The 24,462-nt window shown below is 39.1% G+C and overlaps 1 protein-coding gene across 1 annotated transcript; it reads left to right on the top strand.

The window, feature by feature from the left end:
- The first annotated feature begins 12,786 nt into the window (after positions 1–12,786).
- LOC105048828 (transmembrane emp24 domain-containing protein p24delta9) lies at positions 12,787–21,622 on the top strand. Its single transcript, XM_010928287.4, has 4 exons — positions 12,787–13,155; positions 13,252–13,461; positions 20,794–20,870; positions 21,256–21,622. Exons 1-4 carry the CDS (start codon positions 12,922–12,924, stop codon positions 21,398–21,400), a joined length of 666 nt encoding a protein of 221 aa, XP_010926589.1. The 5' UTR covers positions 12,787–12,921; the 3' UTR covers positions 21,401–21,622.
- The last annotated feature ends 2,840 nt before the right edge of the window (positions 21,623–24,462 follow it).

The following is a 24,462-nucleotide window of genomic DNA, read 5'->3' as shown; positions in this document are numbered from 1 at the left end:
TAGCCAGCAGTAGGTCCAGATGCAAGTTGACCTGATTTGATTAGAATTTAATCTAATCGATTTAGATCTAATCGAGCTAATCTAATTTTAGCAATTAAAATTCTTTCTAATTAATGATCGAATTAAACTCTTTAATTTGATCAAATTTATAAGATAAGATTGATATCTAGTAAGATATCATATCTATCTGAAAGATATAAAATTTTGATAAAATATCAAAAATATCCTTCAGTGATAAGTTACCATGCAATTCAATCCTACGATCATACTACATCCTGAATATGATTATGGATATGGAATCATGTCAAATCTAATTTCACATTCATATCTCTCTCAATCCGATGATGATGATTCAATTAATAAAATATTAAAATTTTTTTCTAATTCTCATTCTGCTTTGATCAAATTCTCTTTGAATCATTATATGATTAGAGCAAGTAGGATGTGATCTCCTCTTACTAGGAGTGATCGATTCTATATTGACCTACTCACAACTTTCATGTACAATCCACCATATCCAGAGCACTTCATATATGACTAAGTTATGAATGAGTATGAACCAAAATATGGATTCATATATATAAGATTCTATGGTAGTCTCAGGTCAAAGAACTACATGCACAACTCTTACTATAAGAAAATAACTTTTGACGGATAAATAGATTCCATAAGATGTTCTTTAAGATGGATCAGTTTAATAAATTTATTCTCTAATGAGCACCCACATCCTTATATTAGTATCTCATACAAATAGCTTATGAGATAAGCCACTCTTACCATCAAGCATACATGGGATGTACTAGTCTATCCAAAATATTGATTTCCTACTCAATGCTCCTATGACTAAGAATATTCTAAATCAAGATTTTAAGATTTTAGGTCTCATAGGTATGATCTCATCATAACCCTAAAACCATTGTCCTATTGTATGGGATTCATCAAAATCATTACAAATGTAAGATACAGCGTATGATAAAAAATAAATATCTTTTATTTATTTATAAAGTGTCAGTTACATGAGTTTGAAAGATTACAAAAAAAATCTATCAAAATACAGATTTCAATTAGCTTGTAGGACATATTTTTTTCATTGATCACAAATAATGGCAGGCAGTTTAGTGATGTTCGGCTTCATGAATTCTATAGAGAATATAGAATAGAGCACCACTTTACCTTGCTTGGCCACCCACAAATGAATAGAGAGATGGAGATGACCAATATAACTCTCCTTCAAGGCTTGAAGGCCATAATAGACCAAACTGAAGGGTCCTGAATAGATGAGCTTCATTATGTGCTATGGGCCTATCGAACCACTCAGAGACTCTCAACGGATGAGACTCCTTGCAACCTTGCATTTAGGATTGAAACAGTCATCCCTATGAAATTTAGGCTCCCCTCCCTTAAAGTCGAGGAATATAATGAAGATATCAACTCTGTATGACTCTGAGCCAATCTTGACTTGATTGAAGAAAGTAGGGAGCATGCCGCTGTCAGAATGGCTGCTTATCATCGAGAGTGACCAGGTACTATAACATTCAAGTCAGAATCAAAGAATTCTGAATTGATGACCTAGTATTACGACGAGCCGAAGTTCACAACCCACTAAATAGGGAAAGCTATCACCCAACTAGAAGAGTCCTTATCAGGTGGACGAGGTAGTACGTCCAGGGACCTATCGGCTCAAGCAACTCGATGGGACTCCACTCCCTAGACCATAGAACTCGGCCAACTTACTAATATATCATCAGTGATGTTGTAATATTATGTCATTATATATCAATATAAATACTCAGATTTACTAATCCCTACTTGCTTAAGCATCATGAATGGCCTACACTTCTTTTACAGTGAAAATTTCTCTAATCGAAACTATGTCTAACAAATGAGGGCTAACCATAAGGACCCTCGATGATCAATGATCAGTCTTCGGTAACTTGGAGGCAGGGCTAACTTACAGGTCCACATTAGAGTCCAAGTCGTGCAAGAAGCGGAGGGCAATCCCAAGGGACCTCCGATGGGCTAACTTATAAGACCCTCAATCTGTGATCATGAGAAGTGCACAAGTTGCCTATGGACACATGCTGCCTCTCACGTGAAGATGAAAAGTGCACACGCTACCTACGGGCACACGCTACCTCTCACATAAAAATGAAAAGTGCACATGCTGCCTACGGGCACATACTGCCTCTCATATGAAGATGAGAAGTACCTACGAGCACACGCTACTTTTCGTATGAAGACAAGAAGTACACATACTATCTATGGGCACGCACTACCTCTCACATAAAAATGAGAAGTGCACACACTGCCTACGGGCACATGCTGCCTCTCGCATAAAAATGAGAAGTGCACATGCTACCTATAGGCACACATAGCTTCTTGTGTGAAGACAAAAATTGCACACGTTGCCTCTCACATAAAAATAAGAAGTGCATATGCTGCCTATGGGCACATGCTGCCTCTCGCGTGAAAATGAGAAGTGCACACACTGCCTTCGCATAAAAATGAGAAAGTATACATGCTACTCCGCTCACAAGATGAGCCGAGTATATGCTGCCTCTTCACCACAGGGGAGAGTCAGGTTGCCGCCCATAGGGTAGAGCCGAGCTGCTATCTGCGGGGCAGAGCCAAGTTGCTATTTGCAAAGTAGGGCCAAGATGTCACTTATCGAGTAGAACCAACAGCCTTCTGGCTAGAACCACCTTCAACAAAGTTCGTTTAGGATAATTTTGTCTTGAATCAGAATAAGTTCGTTTAAATTCCTAAGGTCTGTATTGACCCAGATTGAAAATTTTATCCAGAACCACCTTCAACAAAGTTTGTTCAGGATAATTTTGTCTTAAATTGAAACAAGTTTGTTTAAATTTTTAAGGTCTAGATTGACCCAGATCGAAATAAGTTTAAGTGCCTTAGATTAAGATTAGCCTCTACGTGTTAGCTTAAAATATGCAAGCTTACAAAAGATGATTTTTTATTTATTTTGATATTTATAAGCAGAAGGATGACATCCTCAGCACCACCTTACAAAAAAATTTTATGCAAGAAGAAGGATGACATCCTCAGCGCTACCTTACAAAAAAAATATTTACATGAAGGATGGAAACCTAAGCGCCACCTTACAAAAAAAGAGAGAGAGAAAGAAAAAGTGGAAGAAAGCGCAACAAAATAGAAGAAAGCCATGAAGGTCACATCAGTCCAGAAGAAGATCCCCATCGGTCAGCGAACCCAGATCACAGCTCTCATCGTCGTGGACGATGGCAACAATTGAATAGTGGATGCTCTCCTCGATCCCCAGCTCAAAGATGGGGAAGCTGGAAGAAAGCCATGAAGGTCATGCCAGTCCAAAAGCAGATCCCTGCCAGTCAGCGAACTTGATTCAAAGCTCTCATCATCATGGACGATGGCAACGATCGGATAGTGGATGCTCTTCTCAGTCCCTAGCTTAAGGATGAGGAAGCTCAATCCTCATCCAACGAGGAAGCCTCCTCGTTACTATTTTTGAGCTGGAAGGATTGAAGCTCCAAATATGGCATCATCCGTAGTAGGCAGACCTTGTAGTTTTCGAAACCATCAATAAATTCGTTAGCGATAATGTCGATGGCCTCCCTCTTAAACTCCATAGAGTTCTAGTACTCCTGAATGCAGTGGGCCTAAACGTCGAAGGAATCTGCTCAAATTGAGGGGGTGATGACCCCTGAGCCTTGGTGGAGATCGTGAGGCGAAAGGCACCCGATGAGAGGAAGATGGACCAGCACCTCTGGCTCTTGCTCTTCTCTAAGCCTCTCGTATAAAGGCCCACCTCTCCTTCACTCTGACCTTCACCACCGGCAAAGGAGGATGCAAAGGGGGACGCAAGGGTGATGCCATCACGACAGAGGAGAGAAGTTTCTGTGAAGGAGAAAGATAAGAGATTGGGTTTCACCATCTGTTGGCCTCTATTTATAAGCACCAAAGCCTACACCAACTGCTAATCGATGGCTTGAGGGGATACAGCTGTCCACCAATTAATAAATGATGTATCTTTCCACCATCAAAAATAAATTCTGACGATGCTTCAAAAATTAGAACACAGCTATGTGGCATATACCTACTGGCCCCACATCCTTTCCTAGGCATCATCCTAGTGGAAGAGTCAACAGTCGTCATTCCCATGACCGCTAGCATTGCAAAGGGTAGAATAAAGACGTCGCCTGGATAACTATCATGGATCGGTGTAAGTTAAACCATTGCTTCAATCGGCATGCGATAGCTATTACCTTGGATTAGTATAAGCTAGTGGTTGCCTCTGATTGGTAAATGAGGGCAATTACCTCTGGCTAGCCATAGCTTGAAATCACTGTTAAAGTCCCTCTGCTTGGAACGTTCCTATTTCCTACAATTGAAACTTAGTTTACTGCAAAACTTGATGTCCTAAGTCAGCTCATATACTGCATAATAGTGTATAATCACAACTGAAAAGCAGGAAGTAAGAAGAAGAGCGAATTTTGTTCATTCATCCTCTATAAAATATTTACAACAGGGGTTTTTACAATGACCTTGAAGGTCCAAGTACAGAAAGAAGAAGTAACAAACAAAAAGTCTAAGAGGCAGCATCCTAAGCTAAGGCACCTATCATAGACTCGTCAGTTGCAGTAGGGTCCCATATTTCATCTAAAAAGTTCAAATTTAATTTTGGATATTTAGCAACGACTCTATCCTGGATCGACTATCTTCCAAGATCGTAAACATCAGTAGCAAACTCAACTTTCGGATCTTGATACTTTACTGATGCTCGAAAGTCTACAATGGCCTTAGAGACGCCTTCTGCTATCTTCTTTTTGGCTACCCCTAACTGAGCTTCAAGCTCCTTTATTAGTCCTTATAGTCGAGAGTTCTCTTCAACTACGGCTACACTCCTCTCGAGCTGAGTCTCAAGTCCATTTATCCTCCCTAACAGTCGGGAGTTTTTCTCGACGGCCCCTCTTAACACTGCCTCAGCATCTTTGGCTCCTCTCTCGATGGCGTTCGCTCTTAGGAAGGCCTCTCCAGCCTCCCTTACCACCTTGTCCTTGGCAATCTTGAGCATCTCGACCTCAAGCTGGTATCTTTTGCCTCAGTCGATAGGTTGCGGCAACTCTCAATGTACCCATTTAAATAATGAGAAAACTGGTAAGAGGTAGTTGCTATCAGTAAGCACCATAAGCATATATGCAAAATGAATAAAATTGTAGGAGCCCTAACTTACCTGGATGATACACTCCACGTGCAGCTGCTGTCCTCACCTCCTTCCACGATACATCCAGTAATTCGTTTGCATTGATCGGAAGGAGCATCCCAGAGAAAAGCTCATTCGTCAGCTTATAGTCCCTCAAGGTCGAGGCCTCAAGCCTCAAACCGATCGGTGCAGTTCCAGAGACCCCAGGTGCAGCCCCAGAAGTCCCAGCCTCCTCGAGGAAATTCAATGGCAGGAGGAGCGGCAAGCTCAGAACTATGTCTTCAGAGGCCCGACTCATTTGGCTCCTTCAATCTCCATCGAAGGTCAGGGAGGTCGAGGCAACCCTTACCATTCTGAGGTCACTGGCGTGAGGAGGTTTAGGACCTCTTGATCCAAAAGCCAGTGGCACTAGGGGGACTTTCGATCCTAATGCGGGTGCTCTGACCACTCGTAGACTCAACTGTCTTTGTTCGATAGGCCTTCTTATCTGATTTCTCCGATGAGCCTGCATCCTTCTCTGTGACTACCTCTGCAACTAGGGCAAGTAAGTTGTCGATAAAAGCATGATGAAAATCAAAAAAATATAAGATCCTGAAGGCGAGCGATACGCACCTTAAGGGATAACCTAGCTGATACTGATATTGAATAGCATCTAGGCCGATAGCAACTCCTTCAATTTCGGGATCTGGAAGCCATGCACGATTGCCAACTCCTACCTCAGGTGTTCATTTATTGAAGGCTCTTTTAGTGCGGCCTCTTAAGGTTTCTCCCAAGTGATGAACCCCCAATCCTCGTCGGACGTTTGAGAGATGAAGAGAAATTGGGGTTTCCAACCATGAATAATGGTGGAGATCCCCGAAAAAGATAGTGGACAGATATTCTTCTTCCTCTGCAGCATCACATACCACCAGCCCCGGGACTTTGGATGCCTTTTGAGGTTGAAGAGGGAATGGAAGAGCACGATGCTAGGATCAATCCCCGCCAGCATATATACTGCAATGAAGCCATAGATATACTGCCACGAATTTGGGACCACCGAGCACGATAACATCTCGAAGCATTGGAAGAGAGCTATGAAGAAGGGATGCAAAGGAAGCCGCAACCCGATCCAAAAGTGCTCCTTGTAGAGACTCATCCGATCTGGAGGTGGTTGGTAGACCTAATTGTTTGGCTCCAGAACCTCCAACTGGAACGACGGGGGAATCTAAAACTGCTCATATAGCAGTATTATGTCCCTCTCGGCTAGCTCTGATCGAAACCACAATGGTGCAAAATTAGGGTCTCTGGAGGCCATTCCCCTCATGAAAGAAAATTCTCGGAAGCAAAGAGGGAAGGAGAAGAAAATTTGCAAGGACAAAAAATGGATAGTCAAAAACCCTAAAGGCCTGTGCCACCTGGACCTTAAATAGACTTGAGATCAAGGTGACACCCTAATGATATTTCTTTTCAGAGCATTAATTACTCCAGACGTGGATTGACGAAATTTGAATAAACACCTAACACATGGCGACTACAGCTCCTGCCGCCAATTTGGTAGTTAATGCCAACGGTAGGCAAATCATGCTCCGCACCACTTCAAAAAGATGTGGGAGACATGCAGCGGCACTTGCTATGTGTGGGTGATTAAAATTTCAGTCTTTTCAAAAGCCCTCACGATGAGTGATGAAGACTTTTTGTATGCCATTTATCTCAGGCCATAATCCAGATTGTGGCTCGGATCGTATTTTGCTTAGCTTGTGATTCAATCAACACTGCTCACAACAAGTCAAGCACACAATGAACCTTAATAGTGAAGAGTGAACTTCATTCATTTTTACGTAGAATTTGATTACATCACTTGGATAAAAAAAAATATTACATTGAAGCACCGTCAGGATGGTTTGCTTCAAAATAATCTTCCTCAACGTCGGTAGCTTCTTCAATCTGGACAGCAGCATGGATCTTATTTGGTTCAATGGAGTAGCATGCTGCCCTTGCAAATTTCTCCACGCTATCGTCGCTATGGCTAACAATCTCTCATCTATACAATCGGCCTGAAGGAGCTCGATAACGTCCGCAGGGAGATATGTCCGGCCATTGCTTTACATCTCTCAAAGCCCGCGAAAATACCATTTTGTAAGCTTGGTTTATAATTCCAGCCCCTTTTTTCATCAGGCACCTTTTTCCTCTCTCGACATTCTTGGTTAGGAGCTCCTGATCTCTGAGCTCACGCCAGAGGTAGCAATTATTCTTTTCCTCCTCCTTTAGCTTCTCCTTCAAGTGCTTCACTGTTGATAAAGTCTCTTGAAGGTTAGCTTGAGGTGCGATCGGCTTCGGAGTCACTTGGATTCCCTTGAAGGCAAAACTCTCACTCCTCCAAGGCATCCTCTTTCTGCGGCTTGCCCTGCTTGAAGTCCTAACCCTCTTAGGTGAACTCCTGTTGCGACTTCTATAGGAAGCATGGGCCTCAGAGGGAGTATAATCTCGACTTCTCTTCCCTCCAAATGTCCTCCTCAAGTGCTCCAGGTCATCACAGGCATGGCACCAATCTCTTTCGATCCTGGACCTTTGCCTCCTGAGGTCCTCAATTCTCCTTTCAGCCCTCCTCAGCTCATCATCCTGATGGTTGATCATCTCCTGGGCTTCTTGGAGGGCCTCCTCAGAAGAGCTGAGCTCCTTCACCAGCTCACCATTTTTGTTCTCTGCCTGCTCCAACTGATACCTCAACAAGTCTATTTCCCCCCTCGCATATGTAAGCTCCAATGCCGAAGCACCAGGGGTGAAACCGACGAAGCTACTAGGTAATACCCCACATATGCAAAATTTTATAAATAAACATCAAAATATCGTAGGTTGTAGGGGGCTAAAAGAAGATGCCCAAAGACTTCCCACCTGGATGAGAGATCTAAGGGCACCCAACATCTGCCATTGTGCTCCTTGTCCATCCAAATATTTTCCCTCGAATGAAGGAAGAAAGTCTTTCAGAAGTCTAGTAGCAGCTTGGGGGTCTTCTACCATAAAAAGGATAGGAGGCACCGATTGTAAGGGATCCACTTGCATAACGATGGGGGGAAAATGCTCGCCTAAAGAAGCTAGCTCTGAAGAATCATCGATTTCTATCACCCTTGCTGGAGCCCCCTCAGGATGATTGACCGCGTCCTCCGCTTGTGTCGCCGCAGCTGAAACTTCTATGGGGCTACTAGTTGTTCCTGCCGTTTGCACCCTCTCCGTCGGCATCTCCTCTCTTGCCGAAACCCCTCCCGATGGGGTTTTCACCACATCCTCCAATGAAGCAAGTGACAGTTCAACAACTGAGGGGGGATTTTCATCCCTCATTACTGCAGGAGTCAATCTGGTGGCCGAACTTGGGCATGGCCACTCACTAGAGCTGAAGGATCGATGGTCGGGGCCTTGGCCTGTTTCTTTCGAACCAACGCTAGTTCAAGCTTTCTCATGAGTTCTACGCTCATCTTGCCTCTAATGGTTGCGATAAAGATTTGGAGTAGAAAAATCTTGCGATTATTTTTCTCTGACTAAACATCCAGGAGCCTGATTTAAAAAAGAGGCAAAAATAAAGACAAAGGGCGGCCGCCTAAGATTAAATTTTAAAAAAAATCATCAGTTATGGGGTCCCATCGATCGCGATCATTTACAACGATCGCATCAAGATGATGTTAACAACTTTAAATGCTAAACATTCATGAAGGCATGAAAGCATGCATCTCTAGATCCGAGGTACAACTTTCAGAATATTCTTTTTACTTGATTCTTAGATTCAGAAGTAGGGAGTAGTGTTACGGTGGTTACCATGAGTACCTCGGATCAGCATGCCAACTATAGGACATCTCAGATCTTCAAGCTATCATCAAAACTACTGACTTAAAAACAAAGCCATATACAGTGCAAAGTAGCTTGCATCTGGTCTATCGTATGATCTGTCCAGCGCACTCCGTTGCCTCGACAGGCCCATGCCTTGGTGCATGGGCTGTCCCTGTTATCACAGCCAACTCGCTTCATAATGTGCACAATAGCTACTACCCCCAGTGGATAGACTCAGGCGTAACCAACTCTCCTAATCTCGTGGGAGCGATTGAAGACTGAAATATCTCGTCCGTAATGACATGTTCAATGGTCCTGTAATCTCGAGATCGTACTATCTCACAGCTATTCGACCAATTATTCAACAATCTTCTATATAAGCAACCAAAGCTCTGAGGATCAAGATAAGCCAATCAATCCCTCTTAAAGAACTCGTTGCTGCTTCTATTATTCTCTGAATCTGACTCGAGCGTCGGAGGATCCTCGTCGAAGCAAAATCTTTCGATTTGGACTTGTTTTGCAAATCACTCCAGTGCCGACATTCCTGTGCGAGGCTCAGCTGCCTTCTCTTCGATCTCGACTGAATCAAGGAGCAATAGCAGTGTTGCTTTATTGTATTATATTAGTGTAGTATTCTCTTACAATAAGGTAGTATTACATTATCATAGTGTAATATTTTTTTATTGTAATATTACTTTACAACAATACAGTGTTGTTTTATTATAGTGTAGTATAATTTTATCATAGTATAGTATTACTTTATAATAGTATAGTGTTGTTTTATAACTGCAAAGATAATTAAGTCATTTCACCTCCATTTGGATAGTTACTTTTACGTTATGTTTCAAATGGATAGCTTCTTTTACTTGAAACTAAAGTAGATAACTACTTTTAAGTTTAAACTCAAGTAGATAGTTTTTTCTACTTTATCCATTCTTTAAATTATTTCTAAGATAATTAAATCTGGAATAAATACTTTACTAAATATAAAGTCATGCTGTTTACTTTAAGATAGCTACTTTATTTCAGGAATAAGGTGGGTTAGGGCCTGTTTTGGAAGCCCGGATGAATTGTTTACCGGATATATCTACATATGGTTAGATATCATTTGATGCCGGTGGAAGAGAAGTTGTTTAGCCATTCATCAAGGAAACTTAGGTTCAATCCAATCTTAAAATCCTAGGATGATATAAATTACTTTTATTTACTTAGTTTAAGAAGAATGCAGATTCTCTGTTGTGCACTGTATGATGCAATGCACCGCATGACCGCACGACGGACAGTCGCGAGCAGGTGCGGACTATGCGATGCACTCCATGCATAGCCATGTGCAGTTGTCTATCGTGTGATGGATGGTGCGTATTATATACCGCACTGTGTGATGCATCATAAGTATTACAGAGAATCCGCACTCGTTTAGCAAATGATTTGGAGAGTTGCATCAATCCCCCCTTGCCACGTAGCGGGAGCTAGGTCATAAATCTGATGATTTGGGGCAGGATATTCAATGGCTTGCTCTCACATACATCAAGGAAGTGAATGACTGCATCTAGAACGAGCTTTCCCAATTACCAGGTCCAAAGAATTCAGATGGAGTAATTGCACATAAGCTGGAATACAAATGCATTAAGTTTGGATACCTGAAACCTGTGAGTAATTATTGGTTGACCAGATCCACCGCTCAACTGGTAGACCAGTCTAACCATGGAGCAATACGCATAGGGATGGACGAACTAGAAAAGAGTACAGTACACATGCTTTCATACATGTTGTTTCATATTTGGACTGATCAACCAACTCTATGGTCTGAAAATTATAAGGAAATCTAGCTATTTGATCCAAAATATACATGTAGCCTATAGATCGGTCTATTTGCTGACATTCTCATGAGATTAGTGTTTTTCCCTTCGAGTTTTTCGATATAATACTCATATGCTGGTGAAGCAGCAGCGGCAAACTCTTCTCTCAAAAGCTAATTATATTTTGAAACTATATCATTAGTGCTTTTTTTAATGATCATGACTTGGACCAGGTTTATATTTAGCCCAAATTAATTGTTGAACAATATACAAGTCTTGGCATATCCGGGTATGACTCGTAGACTTGATCGATCTCATGACACATCTACTACCAGAACACAGACCTGGACCTAATCTGATCTTTGGATGGACGGGATTTGGAATTTTGGATTAAGATTTAGACACAAATAACCTAAATGGTTCCTAGTATGGGCTAGGAGGTTTCCGAAGCCAATCTAACGTGATGGCACGGACCTAACTTTGGATCTCTCCAACTTGATCTAATCCGAACCTAACTCCATAATTCCATGCAGGACGTCTACATCAACTTGCTTTTCCATGAGTGCTGCCTTAAGCTAGAGATGCCAAGTCTGTGGATTTTGGTCGGGTTATCTACGCCTTCACCCCCATGTCAACCGAACTCCAATCACTTAAAAGGTCCATTTGGTTAAGGTACGTTGGATTACAGAATAATTTAATAATTTTTAAAAATTATTTATTTAAAAAATAATTATAAAAAAATAATTTTTATTATATTTGATTAGTAAAAAAATTATTATAAAAAATGATATTGAAAAAAATTATTGTGTTTGGTTGAAGATAAATCTACGTAGGAGTAAAATAAAATTTATAAATATATTTTTAAATATAAAATATTTTTTTAATATTAAAATAATATTATTATCTCTAATTAATTTTTATATAACGATTATAATAGCATAGTCTTTTACGTTATATCATTTTTATCTTAATTTTTTTATAAAAATTTTTTATTGAATGAATTTGAAAAGATATCAGAACAAATTCAATAATTATATATACAATTTTATGAAAGATATTTTTATTAACTATGGATTACCGTCACTTAGAAATTTATCAAATACTAACCTCACCATGATATTTATTTTACCTTCTCTCTTCGAAAAATAAGGATGGGCCCATCAATTTTTTTACTATCTCTTTCTTCCCTTTTTCATACCAAATATGATAGTCTGATACAGAAATTATTTTCTTACGCCAAATGACTCCTAACCAAATGACTCCAAAAGATCCGTTTTGTTGGAGGTACTTTGGCATAGAAAAATAATTTTCATATGGAAGAGAGAAATTATAAAAAAAATTAGTAGATCCTATATTTATTTTTTAGAGAGAGAAGATAAAATAAATATCAGAAAGAATTAGTAATTAATAAATTTTTAAGTGGTGGTAATCTATATTTGATAAAAATATACCTAATAAATTTGCATATGTAATCAGTAAATTTATTGTGATATCTTTCTAAATTTATTTAATTAAAAATTTTTATAAAAAAAATAAAATAGAGATGATATTATATAAAAAATTATATGATTATAGTTATTATATAAAAATTAATTAGAGATGACAATACTGTCTCAATATTAAAAAATTATTTTATATTAAAAAATATATTTATAAATTTGATCATATTTCTGTATAAATTTATTTCTAATGAAAAAATAATTTTTTTCAATATTATTTTTTAAAATAATTTATATTTAATTAAATATAATAAAAATTAATTTTTTTATAATTAATTTTTTAAATAAATAATTTTTAAAAATTATTAGATTATCCCGTAACCTGCTGTATCCCAACCAAATGGACCTTAACAAAACCAAACCAAACACAGCTTGGTTCAGGCCAGATCTGGTTAACCCAGCCCACCCGGCGTCGGAAGCATATCTCGAGGTCCACGTGGCAGGAACCGACGCCCCTTGCGTGCTTCTTTTCCGCCGACTTGCGGAGCTCACAGCTCCCAGGCCATTTTGCTTTCCTCTCCGTTCTCCGCCTGCCGGTCCACCGTCTCCCGATCCGAACACCGAGCAGAGAAGAGGAAAAGAAGGCGTCTAAATTCTTTTTATAATTTTCCTTTTTGGGAATTAAGACAATATGGGGCCAGGAAGAAGAATAGGAGGATCCGCAGGTCTCCGCTTCGTGCTGGCCCTGGCGGTGGCCTCTCTCTTGGCCTTGCCGGCCCGATCCCTCCGCTTCGACCTCCAATCGGGCCAGACCAAGTGCATCTCCGAGGACATCAAGCTCCACGCCATGGCGGTCGGCAAGTACGCGGTCGTCAACCCCGCCGACTCCGGCCCCCTCCCCGATTCCCACCGCGTCACCGTCCGGGTATAATAACCCTAGCCCCTTCTCTTCTCAATCACAGATCCTCCTCTAATCTAATCTGATCTAATTGTTCTATTTTTTTATTCGGGATTTGTTCAGGTTACGTCGCCCTACGGGAACAACATCCACTATGCGGAGAGCGTGGAGCTGGGGAATTTTGCTTTCACCGCGAACGAGGCAGGGGACTACCTGGCCTGCTTCTGGACGCCCAACCACAAGCCGGCCACCACGGTGACGCTCGAGTTCGACTGGAGGACCGGCGTCGCCGCCAAGGACTGGACGAATGTCGCCAAGAAGGGCCAGCTTGATGTAAGCAATCAATTTGATGTTTCGGCGGTCTTGTTGGCCCGGGTTTATATGAATTACATTTACCCGTGCATGTTCTTTTGGATATACTTAGTGCTATCTTAGCGGTTATCTAACAAAATTGGAGTTTAGCTGTTTCCTGTGGGGCATTAATGCTTTGTTAGTTTTTCTGTCAGTCCTATCCTTCTTGGCTAACCTCACAAACTCTGTAAGTGCTGGATCTTGTTTTACTGTTGAAGGGTTGTTTAGATACTAGGATTTTTTATTTTTTGTTTTTTCCTCCAAAAATATGAAGAAAGCCTAAAAAACGATAACTTCTTAAATGGACTTCAAGAAGCTACAAATCACGGATTTTGCTCCTCTAGTTCATTAAAGCTGTTTTAATGTTTGTATAAGCACAATTCTGCTGCCACATTATTGTTGGTGTGCTATAATTAATTGTGCCAGGAGCAAAGAAGCTGGCATGATGTGCATGAGGATCTATAAAATTGACCTGCAATAGTTGGGAAAAGGCTAGATGGTTAGGGTTATGTTTATGATTTGGAAGGAAAGAGGCAAGAGCTTCTTTCTAAATGCATCATCAATCTTACAAGAAAGGATGTCTATTGTTTTCAAGGGCAAGGGGTCTATTTTGGACTCCCTTGTATGTTTTTTTTCTTTTCATTTCAATGTTTTTTCTCCCTTTCTCTGCCTTTATTAGCCTCTTCATTAAGGAATTGTCTTCTTGTATTTTCTCCTTTCTGATATTACAATAAACATTTTCATTGCTCTCATAAAAAGTAAGGAAAAATTATGTAAATACCTCTGCAACTTTTCATGATTTGTACTTACATCCCAAATGTTTCAATTTTTTCAATTAGACCCCAAAAGTTATGAATGGGTTGCAATGTGGCTCCAATGTCAACCCGAGCTCAACGTTGTTAATTGCAAGTTTGAAATGAGTAACGTACCCCCAGATTTTCATTTCTACAGAAATCTAAATCCTCTTCTAATCTAGTTGACAAGGGTATTGTTGAAATTTTGTGTCTAAACTTACCTCACATGACAATCACGTGTTCATGAATCCTCACAAAGATGGACGGTTGGGCCATATTGCAATCAAAACCTAACTTGTAGTGTCTAATTGAAAAAATAGAACTTTTGGGGTCTCAGTGCAAATCATGAAAAGTTAAAGGGGTGTTGTTCTAATTTTTCCAAAATTAAAGAACGAATAGTGTTCGTTGCATGATTCAAACACAAAGGAGATAGAGATTTTTCTTGTACTCTCAAACTTGCATTATAGAGGTTCATTAAGTAGCTACAATATATTAGGTAGATGAGTTGTTTCAACACTTGTTCTGATTGCTATATGTTTGAAATGACATGAGGGTATGTGGGATAATTAATGGGGTTAGTGACAGTGGAACTCATAAAACATCACATTTGCAAAATTTAGTAGCATCCGTGATAAAGCATCATTAGATAGAGATTCTGCATTAAGAATACCTATCTAAAATTTCTTTTCCTTGATCACCCTATGCTGCTGGTGTAGATTTGGTGTCCCATGATTGGTAAATAAATAATACTAGTATTGAAGGATTTAAATACCAATATTGAGCCTTGTACCTTTTTTTCCCCATCTGAACCAAATTTCAGAAAATTGAAAAACCATTGGTATGGATCAGTACGAATGGTACGCTACTGTAGATATGCACTGGTACAGACCAGTATGATCGATACATACTGATACAGCTATTTCTCCATACAGATGCTAGTTTCGTGCTAGAACAGTATGCTACTGGTTACGTCATCCTGTGTTGGCATTTTTTCAGACCACACAAGTAGTCATATGAACCCTTTTGTTGGAGTAAGTCCTGTATTACTCTCCCATCTTTTGTACCTATTTACATGTACAAATTCTTCTATGACTTGTAAGATGCAATACTGATGGAAGTTATGTCAGGAGAAGGATTAAAAAAAATCTTAAAAAGTGATGAAGAAAGCACTCTAGGAATTCTGATGAGGTCTGGTTGAGAGAGAAATGGGCTTTTAAAATTTTGATCCATAGATGTCGCTTTCGTGTTCTGATTTAGCTGCTGTATTCCTGTTAGTGTCTAGTTGTTCATAAAAGAAATCTTCTCCTCTCTCTTTGTTAGATAGTATCCAATGAGTTAGTGGTTAGAAGTCATCTTTTCTAAGTCTAGACCCTTTTGGACATTTGGGCATAACTTTATGCAACACAATATTCCATGACACTTTGAAAACAAAGTTCTTATACCAGCAAAAAGTATTGAAAGTTGGCATTTTTTTCTGTTTTGGGGGGGTGGGGGGTAGGATGATTGTCTTGTCAAAAAGTGCCACATTGTAATTGATGACACCGGAATTCTCAACTATCTTACCACTCAATAGTATAACTGTAAAATGTCTAGAGTCTTTGATGCCCCACCTAACTTTTCTTTTTCTCTTTAAATCAGGGTTTGCTTTTTTTTTTCTAAACTTCAATAAAGGCCGGGTGGCTATTTCTGCCTCCCTTTCATTCAAAAAAAAAAAAAATCAGGGTTTGCTGAATTGTCCAAAATCGAGTAGTTCGGAGCATGTCGAACCGTATCGATAGCTAATTGGTGAGGTTCGGATATTTGATTCGGAATGCCGGCAAAGACAAAGCGAGGGAGAGAGGAAGAGAGAGAGGAGAGGAGGGAAGGAAAGGTTGACAATGACTGATGGTGGCCCATCGAGGCTACAGAAGGGCCGTCGAGGTCTCTGGAGCTTCCGATCCTTCACGAGATGCAAGAAGAGAGAGATAGAGATAGAAAGAGAGAAAGGGAGAGAAGAGGAGGTAGCGGAAGGTGGCAAGGAGGCCATCGGGTGGCCGCCAAGGATCCAAAATAGCCTGGCAACCTCTGTCTCTTCTCGCATTTTCTCTCATAGAGGACTGTAGAGCCTGGAAGGCCTTAACCTTGGCAGCTCTCTGATGGCCTCATAGTCCTTCAGTAGCCATCGTCGGCCTTGCTTTCCTTCCCTCCCTCTCCCTCCTTCTCACCCTCTCTTTCTCTCTCTTTTCTTCTTCAGTTCATCCCTTGTTTCCATATTGGTTCGGTCCGGTATGGGGGCATACCAACTCGTACCGTCAATAGGCCCGCATAAGATCCAATTCCAAGTTGATGATCCTTGCTTTAAATTACTATAGCATGAATGTAAATTTTCTTTAGTTAGAAGTGCTTTTGACTTGGCAACTTATGCTAGACATGAGCTTATTTGAAGATATGTATATTTTTTATTTTTATAAATTTTATAAATGTATATTTGAAGATATGAAAATTTTGAAGGTCAAAGTGCAAAATTCTTGGAGGCACTTGGACACTTGGCACCTACGCCAAGAAAGTCATCACCTGCATCATGTGATCAACAGGTGAGCTATGTAAGTTTGGGCCAGTAATTACATGCTAGATCTGACCATTGCTTTTAAGAGAGGGGCCACCCACTCTAAATGGGTATTAAAGAAGGGCTCCCTTGTTTTTCATTTTTAGGGGACTTCAAAGAGTGTGTGATGAGGCTTAGAAGGGTTAGTTGGGACCAGTGTTGTTAAAGGCCCTAGGCGCACCTAGGCGCTAGGAGTCCCTGAAGCCTAGGCGCAAGGCGCAGGCATGCGCCTGAGAGAAGTCAGGCGCAAAAAATAGAAAAACAGAGAACTAGTTATAGGCAAGAATTTCAATAAGTAAAACCAGCATCCTGTTGTTAAAAAGTAAAAACTAAAAAAAAATCTAGCTATAAGCAAGAAATCCAGCATGTAAAAACCAGCTCTAGCCCAAAAGCAATCAAATAAGTGCTTTCTAAATTCATAATTGGCTAATCCTCCTCATCATCATCAAGCAAACGAGCTTCATCATTTTCTTCTTGTTCCTCTCCAATATTGTCCAATTGCTTTAATTGCCACAACAAAACTTGGCGCATTGACTGCATTAAAAGGTATCCCAGTATCATACATCCACCTAGCAATTTTTGTGCAAGCTTTTCGCTCAATTCCTTTTGGCAAAGCTGATTAATAGTTGCTTGCATAAATTTACCTTCCTTCCTATTTTTAACAACTGTCTCTACATTAGGAGTGAAGTATAGATCTATAGGACCCTTTTGTCTTAGTTTCTTTGGCTTTAGAACCATGTGGAATTGGGAATTTCCACTTCCAATAGGCTTTTTGCCTTTCCATGTGAACCAACCACTTGAATTTTGACTTCTTCAACTTCATCATCTCCATAATCCTCTACTGTATCAAAATCTGGTAATACATGATACTGTTTCTTTTCCTCTTCCTTCTTTAACATGTACTCTTTAATTTCATTACGAACATGACTTTGGACATTTTTGGCGTTGCTTGGTATTTCTATACCCTCCTATAATTTGTTGCTTGGCTCTGTAAGTACCTCCTTTAGTAGTTTTCCTGCAGAAGTTATAAATCAAATCATTTTTACATTTCCCGTAGGGTCTGCTAAGTGAACATACTTCCATGCAGGATCCTTCTTTTATTGACTATCATAAGAATCCTTTATAATTTGGAAAAAAAAAAATTTCATACTATCAATATACTATAGTGTACACTGTATGATATACAGTTAATATATAGTTGTACAAGAATGAATGTGCTCTGTTTTCTATATAGAAGAACAGAGAATAGTTTAAGGAGGAGGAGAAGAAGAAGAAGAGCTTAGAAGGGACAGACTTACATGTTCTGTTTTCTGGATGCAAAACAGGAGAATGTTTAATGCTGTTTTCACTGTTTAATGTTGTTTTCACTGTAACAGAATGGAGAATAGTATAAGAAGAAAAAGAATAAGGAGAAGAAGAATAACAAGAAGAATAAAAGGTTAGAGAGCAGACTAATGTGCTCTATTATGCTCTATTTTTTGGCCAAAAAATAGAGCATAACAAAGCATGTCAGAAGAAGAAGGAAAAAAAAAGAAGAAGAAAAAGAAGAAGAGGAGGATTGGAGGAGATGACTTACATGGTGTTAGGCGATGAGATGAGATGGAGGTGCTTCTTTGGCGATGAGATGAGATGGAGTTTGATAGAGACGCTTTAGCTTCTGCATTCTGATTCTTTTAGGCGATTCCAAGAGCCTTATGTAGGTTTTTGAAGTCCGTTTGACTTTCAATGATGCCTTTCCAATCCCTATTTACTATAATTGACCTTTTCTATGTACTATAACCGATCTTTCCTATTTCTTAGAAACTAAAAATTAATACTTACTGAAATCTTGTGCCTCTTGAGCACCTCATTGCACCTCTACAATGCAGAGGCGTGCACCTAAGCCTTGTCGCCTCGCCTAGGGGGTACAAAGGCGACGGCCCTTGCGCCTAGCACACCTCAGGCGCGCCTTTAATAACACTGGTTGGGACTGTTTGCACGGTGGAGTTGTTCGCCCTGATGTGGCTGTTGTGGATTCAGAGCAGCCATACGATAAAGAAATTCAACTGTTTTATGGGCTGTGAAGCTAGCTGGTTGGTGTGCCTTTTTGTGGACTCCTGTGGGTTTCAAAAGGGAAGGGGAAAAAGAGTGGATGGTTGGCTAACTACAGCAGCAGTTCTAATCTGCTGTGCAGATCTATTTTCATATTCCATCCAGTCCTTATGGAGGAGCTGGGCTGCTACTCTGGTGATCACTAAGTCCGTTGCTTCATGGGTGCAAAGTGCAGAGAAAAGAGACTCATAAAGAGAAAAAAGGGAAAGGAAGGGGAGATTTAGGAAATTGTTCACTCATGGGTAGGCCTCATATTTTAACTATTCTTCACGTATGTATTCTGTAAATAAACTTAAGAGCCTTATCACTCGCAGCAGCGACCTTTTTTGAAGGCTTGTTCTCTTTTTGCCCTTTTTTTTGGGCAGTGGGTTGGGAGGGGATGTTGTGCTATTTATCATGGAGTAGTTTGACCTTTTGCAAAATCCCTTGAATAATAGCTTATGTTTGCAAATTATGCCCTTGGGTTATTACTTATTTTTTGTTCAACAGAGCAAAATATCAAGAGAATGAAAACTAAAGTAGAATATTAATAATACAATGGTTGCAACCATTAAACTAATGACATAAAGTAAACTAGAACTTGTATTTGATCTATTCATAGGTGGGTTGAAGACCCTGAGTCCTCTATCGTTGCTGCTGGTGATCCTCTATTGTTGCTGCTGGTAGATCCAGAAGTGTGGTTGTTTCCATTAAATGGTTAGTTGGATAAAACTGAAAAGTTCATTTCCAAGGTCACTACCATGTGAGTTTTATTTGGGTTATATATAGGAGGCCCACTTTATGTTTCTTTCTAAGTTAGTTTATTTATTGAGTTTGTATACTACAAAGAAAAGTGTAAGGAGAGATATCATGCCTATACCAAGATCCATGATGTGGTACTTCAATTTGGAGTGCATGATCAAGATTTGACACACCAAATGGTGGGCTTGCTTTATGATTCAATTAATAAACTTTTAGTTTAATTCTCTTAAGAGAGTAGATTAAAGAAAATGAGCATGCTTATTATTCTTCATCATCCAAAAGAAGAGAAGAGGGCAAAATTGGAAGAGCAGAAAACTTCAAGTTAAAGAGTTGGAGAGTCCAAGAAAATGGATAGTTCCCTTTTTGTAGTAGCATAGATGTAGACAAAAGACATGTTGAAATCTACTCAATACTTTTGTTTTACCTTTCTAAGAGTTGTGCTCCATGGCAACCACATTGTTGATGGATGAAGGATTAATTGATGATGATGACAATGAGTTTGTTTAATTGATTTTATGAAAGGGAAGTTTTATGAAGTTGGATATTTTTCTCAATCCTTCACCAGGAAGCACACAAAAATGATCTTGTTGAATTCATGATTCTAGATGCCATATGGTTTTCAAACTCACCATACAGTTCCATCTTTTCTTATGTTCCTTACTGTAAAGGCTGGACCATGGAAACTTTTTTTTTTTATTTGTTGAAATATTCTGTATCTATTGACATGTTGGTCCTGCATGTTTTACATAATATGAACAACCTGAATATATTGTCATGCATTTTATATGGGTGAATTTTTTTTAACCCTCGGATTTACAAACTTGTTTATTCAAGAAAGTGAATTCTTAAAGCTTCTTGAACAATGAATACTTTCTTTCAGAACATGGTGTTTCATTTACGAGTTCTTTCTGTTTGACTTTACCTAGAAGATGCTTTACAAGATATAAAACTGCTGGTCATGTGAGTATGCTTGCTGATTTATAGTTCATATTTCCTGAAACTATTTCTCTATCATGCAAGGGGGGGACCTAATCCATAAATTCACTGTCTCAAGCTAGAATTGAAGTTTGCACTGATACATATGTATTATGATTTATGTTGTAGCTTATGGAGCTGGAGTTGAAGAAACTGGGGGATACTGTTAAGTCGATCCATGATGAAATGTTCTATCTTCGTGAACGGTAATACATCTGATATTTAAACATCTGTTTCAATTTTCATTAACGATTTGAAGAAAAGGTTCTCTATCAGAGTGAAAATTTCACTAAGCCAGCTGAAGCAGATGGGTTAAAAAGCCTCCTGGCTATTATCAAGTCTATGCACGACAGATACCAACTGAGGCAGACCGTCCAGATTTAAACCAGGATGTTCAGTTGGAATTTTATGAATCCACTCTAAACCATCCTTCCCTCTTATTTTGCCTCTAAGAGAAGGGTGGTCTATGATGAGCGGTTCTTGTTACTTTTTTTTTTTTTTTTTAATTCAAAAGGTTACCTCTTGTCAGCAGTTTTCAATCTGTTACGTCATAGCACTTGCATTGAATATTTTTTCCTGATAATGTTTCAGGGAGGAAGAAATGCAAGACATGAACAGAACGACCAATTCTAGGATGGCATGGCTAAGTTTCCTTTCACTTCTTGTATGTCTATCGGTGGCAGGCTTGCAGTTATGGCATCTAAAGACCTTTTTTGAGAGAAAGAAGCTGCTTTAATCCTTTTTTGATCTCAGTATGTGCCTGTTTGTCATTGTAGTATTGGGTGTGGGAGGGGCTTCCGAAGGATTTTTTTTTTTTTTTTTTTGATTTTTTAAAAGTAGGCTGGAGAACTGCGTGTATTTGACTTATTGTTTGTAGTCCTAAAAAGATATGGAACCGGGCCCTTTGATCACTAAACCTGCCGAGTGCTGGCTTAAAGTTCGACACGTTTCTCATTAACATCTGATCTACTTTCACTGATGTCACTCAGCCCGTCCATGTATTCCAATTAATTCCAGGAAATGCAAGGAGATACGCCCCATTATAGCATGTGCTGCATGCATCTAAGCTTGTAAGCAATAGAGCACCTGATTTTTGTTATGACTGCAGATGAGCAGACCGTGGGACCGTTTTTGCTGTTTGGGTTCACCTCTAGCTTAGCTCCTTCGACTCCAACTACAATATCTTCTTTTGTGATTGCATGGAATGTGCATGACACAGCGTATCACGTGCCTTGTTCAATTCCTTGGTTTTGATTGTATCCAATAGTGATCAGAGGACATTTTTCAAAATGAACAAAAAAAAGTTGCGACGAGCAGAAAAATCATGTGTTTCTTCGTGCAATTGGCTGCTGTTATTGTTATTCTCAACTGAGCCATGAATTGGCACTAATGCCTATCCAACTTCCTCCTTAAAACAACATTCTTTGTTGGTGCAATTGTCTTCCATACTCGCCCTAATTATTTTGTTCCTCCATCTTCTATTACGTCGTGGCTTGCCGCCCTTTTATTGAATAGCTTCCTCCCCTACTGTTTGTTAATCCATCTTTTCTAACGTGATGCATTCAAGCATAAAAAAAATTTTGCTAGGTCGATCAGAACTTTGAGCTATCTTTGCAAATTTGTATGTTATGAAAGCCTCGGACAAACATGAGAACCTTACTCCTAACAACTTGTATACACCCATATTTGCACTATAATTTCTCTGTTTGGGAGTCTTAATGTCTCAAGTTTCAACTGCAATCCTGGCATCCTTTCTTTCCTTTTGTCCAACTTCTCTCTCCCTTCTCACTTTCAACTGTTAGTCCATGCTCTTAAATTTGAATTGGCAAATGCATTGTATGTGTTATTTCTTTTTAATTTTGTTAAAATGTCTAGTCCAAGTCAAAATGGTTAAGATAAATTACAGGGATACCTTCTCAACTTTAACTCAATCTCACTTGTACTATTTTAGAAAGCATCAAACTAATCAATCTAGTTATCAAAATATTCTAGCATAGTTTTGCTGTCTATTTCATTAACAAAATGGTATCACGTCACCATCACATGGTATCATTATTTTATAAAATATCCAAACTATCTTTGACATCAAATAAACCCTAAATCAAATAGAAAAAAGAAAAAAAAATCTCAAATCAAGTAAGAAAGAAAAGGAGGAGTGTGAAAGGAGAAGAAGACTATAGATGCATCTCAATCAAGTTCTTCTATTTTTTTATTATATCGGAAAGAAGTAAAGGGGAGGACAAAGAGAAGAAACATATACCCCCATGCTCACATCAAACTTTTCTTCTTTCTGCCTCTTCTTCACCTCCATCTTCATCACGTTCTTCCAAAAACAGAGCAAATGGAGTAAGAAAATAGAGAAAAAAAAAAGAGGAAGAAAAGAGATTAGATGGATTGGTATGGTTATCTTATTTTGTGAGTTAGTAAATCCACAATTGAATATAGAGCAAATTTCTGTTGTAGTATATAGAGAACATACCATTTGCAAAAGTCTATGTAGTATAAAGATAGTTTAAATAGCATAAAAAGAGAGACTTAGAAACTCCAAGTAGCCAGCTCTGGTATCAATGGGTGCTGCAGCAAATCCAACAGAACTCGAAATGTTTGAATGAGAATTCTCAGAACTTGGGTATGTGGTAGATTTTGATAGGGCTCTGGGCATTTGGAACTCTAATTTTTCGAGCATGAAAGTTCAGGAGTATCTCTTCTGTTAGCTTCAAGATATGTCATTTTGATGGAATATCCGATTTTGAAATCAAATCGAGTTCCAGAATTCTCCGAAGGGCTTATGGTTTTCTTTTGCAATAAAGACCCAAAAACACCAACTCTTGGAAGCAGACAATAAGGTTTGCAAGAAATTTCTTGATGCTAAAATTGATGACAGTGTTGAACTGTCAATTGAGGCATTGTAGGCTGACTACTTTTACCTCTAGGTTGTAAGTCAATCAATTTACATTGATTAGTATAACAAAGATAAGACTCTTAATGACATCCTTTATAGTTTGTATATTGCAGTATCTTGTCTCTATAGCCTTCAATGACATTCAAAACATGATCACCTCCATGACTTCAATCCTTTCCAATAGATGATGTATACCAACAATAGCAGCCTTTACATTCATTAGCCCTCTTTCATGTTGATTTTCAGCCAAGAGTTCAACAATGTCCATTGGAATGTCATTCAAAGCTCCCTGCTCACATATCTATATGGTTTCCTTCCCTTTTATAATTTTTTTCCTGCCCCTAAAATCCAATGACATTCTTAATCTCACTTTTATCTAATGAGATATAGGTCCAATCATCATCAACTATTGCTAAGAATAGATACAATGCTATAGATATGTACAAATTTTGTATATTCATGGGAAAGACACAATATGCTTTGTAGATCGGAGAAGTATAAAGAATATGAGCAACATCCTCCACGGTGACTCTCTATAGTTTCGTCCTTTCCTCGTTGGTGATCTCTTCTCTCTTTCCTTCTCAAGTCTTCTCCTCTTCATCCTCCTCCAATCCCATTCATAGGGCCTTCAACATTGCCATACCCCTCCATGCCAACCTTTGCAACCCCATCCTCCTCTTCCATGATAGCTCCCTCCATCTCCATTTTTTCATTATTAATGACCTCTTCTTCTCTCTCTTTTTATTCCTTCTCATCCTTTATTATCAATGACCCCATCTTTTTCTCCTCTTATACGAGAAAAAAATATTTTCGAAATAGCAAACTAACACCATTTGTTAATAAATAAATAACAGAATCATATTGAAATATTTAAATAACTAAAAAGACTAATATAA

The sequence above is a fragment of the Elaeis guineensis genome, chromosome 7 (assembly GCF_000442705.2).
Source record: "Elaeis guineensis isolate ETL-2024a chromosome 7, EG11, whole genome shotgun sequence".
Classification (NCBI taxonomy): domain Eukaryota; kingdom Viridiplantae; phylum Streptophyta; class Magnoliopsida; order Arecales; family Arecaceae; genus Elaeis; species Elaeis guineensis.
Note: the sequence above shows the minus strand (reverse complement) of the source record. Positions and strands in the feature narration are given on the sequence as shown.

What these genes read in the sequence shown, in the direction of transcription:
- LOC105048828 (XM_010928287.4), top strand. Translation starts at nt 12,922, where the DNA reads ATGGGGCCAGGAAGAAGAATAGGAGGATCCGCAGGTCTCCGCTTCGTG. An exon ending in CCCACCGCGTCACCGTCCGG is followed by an intron (nt 13,156 to 13,251) that starts GTATAATAACCC and finishes GGATTTGTTCAG; the next exon opens with GTTACGTCGCCCTACGGGAA. An exon ending in ATGTTCTATCTTCGTGAACG is followed by an intron (nt 20,871 to 21,255) that starts GTAATACATCTG and finishes ATAATGTTTCAG; the next exon opens with GGAGGAAGAAATGCAAGACA.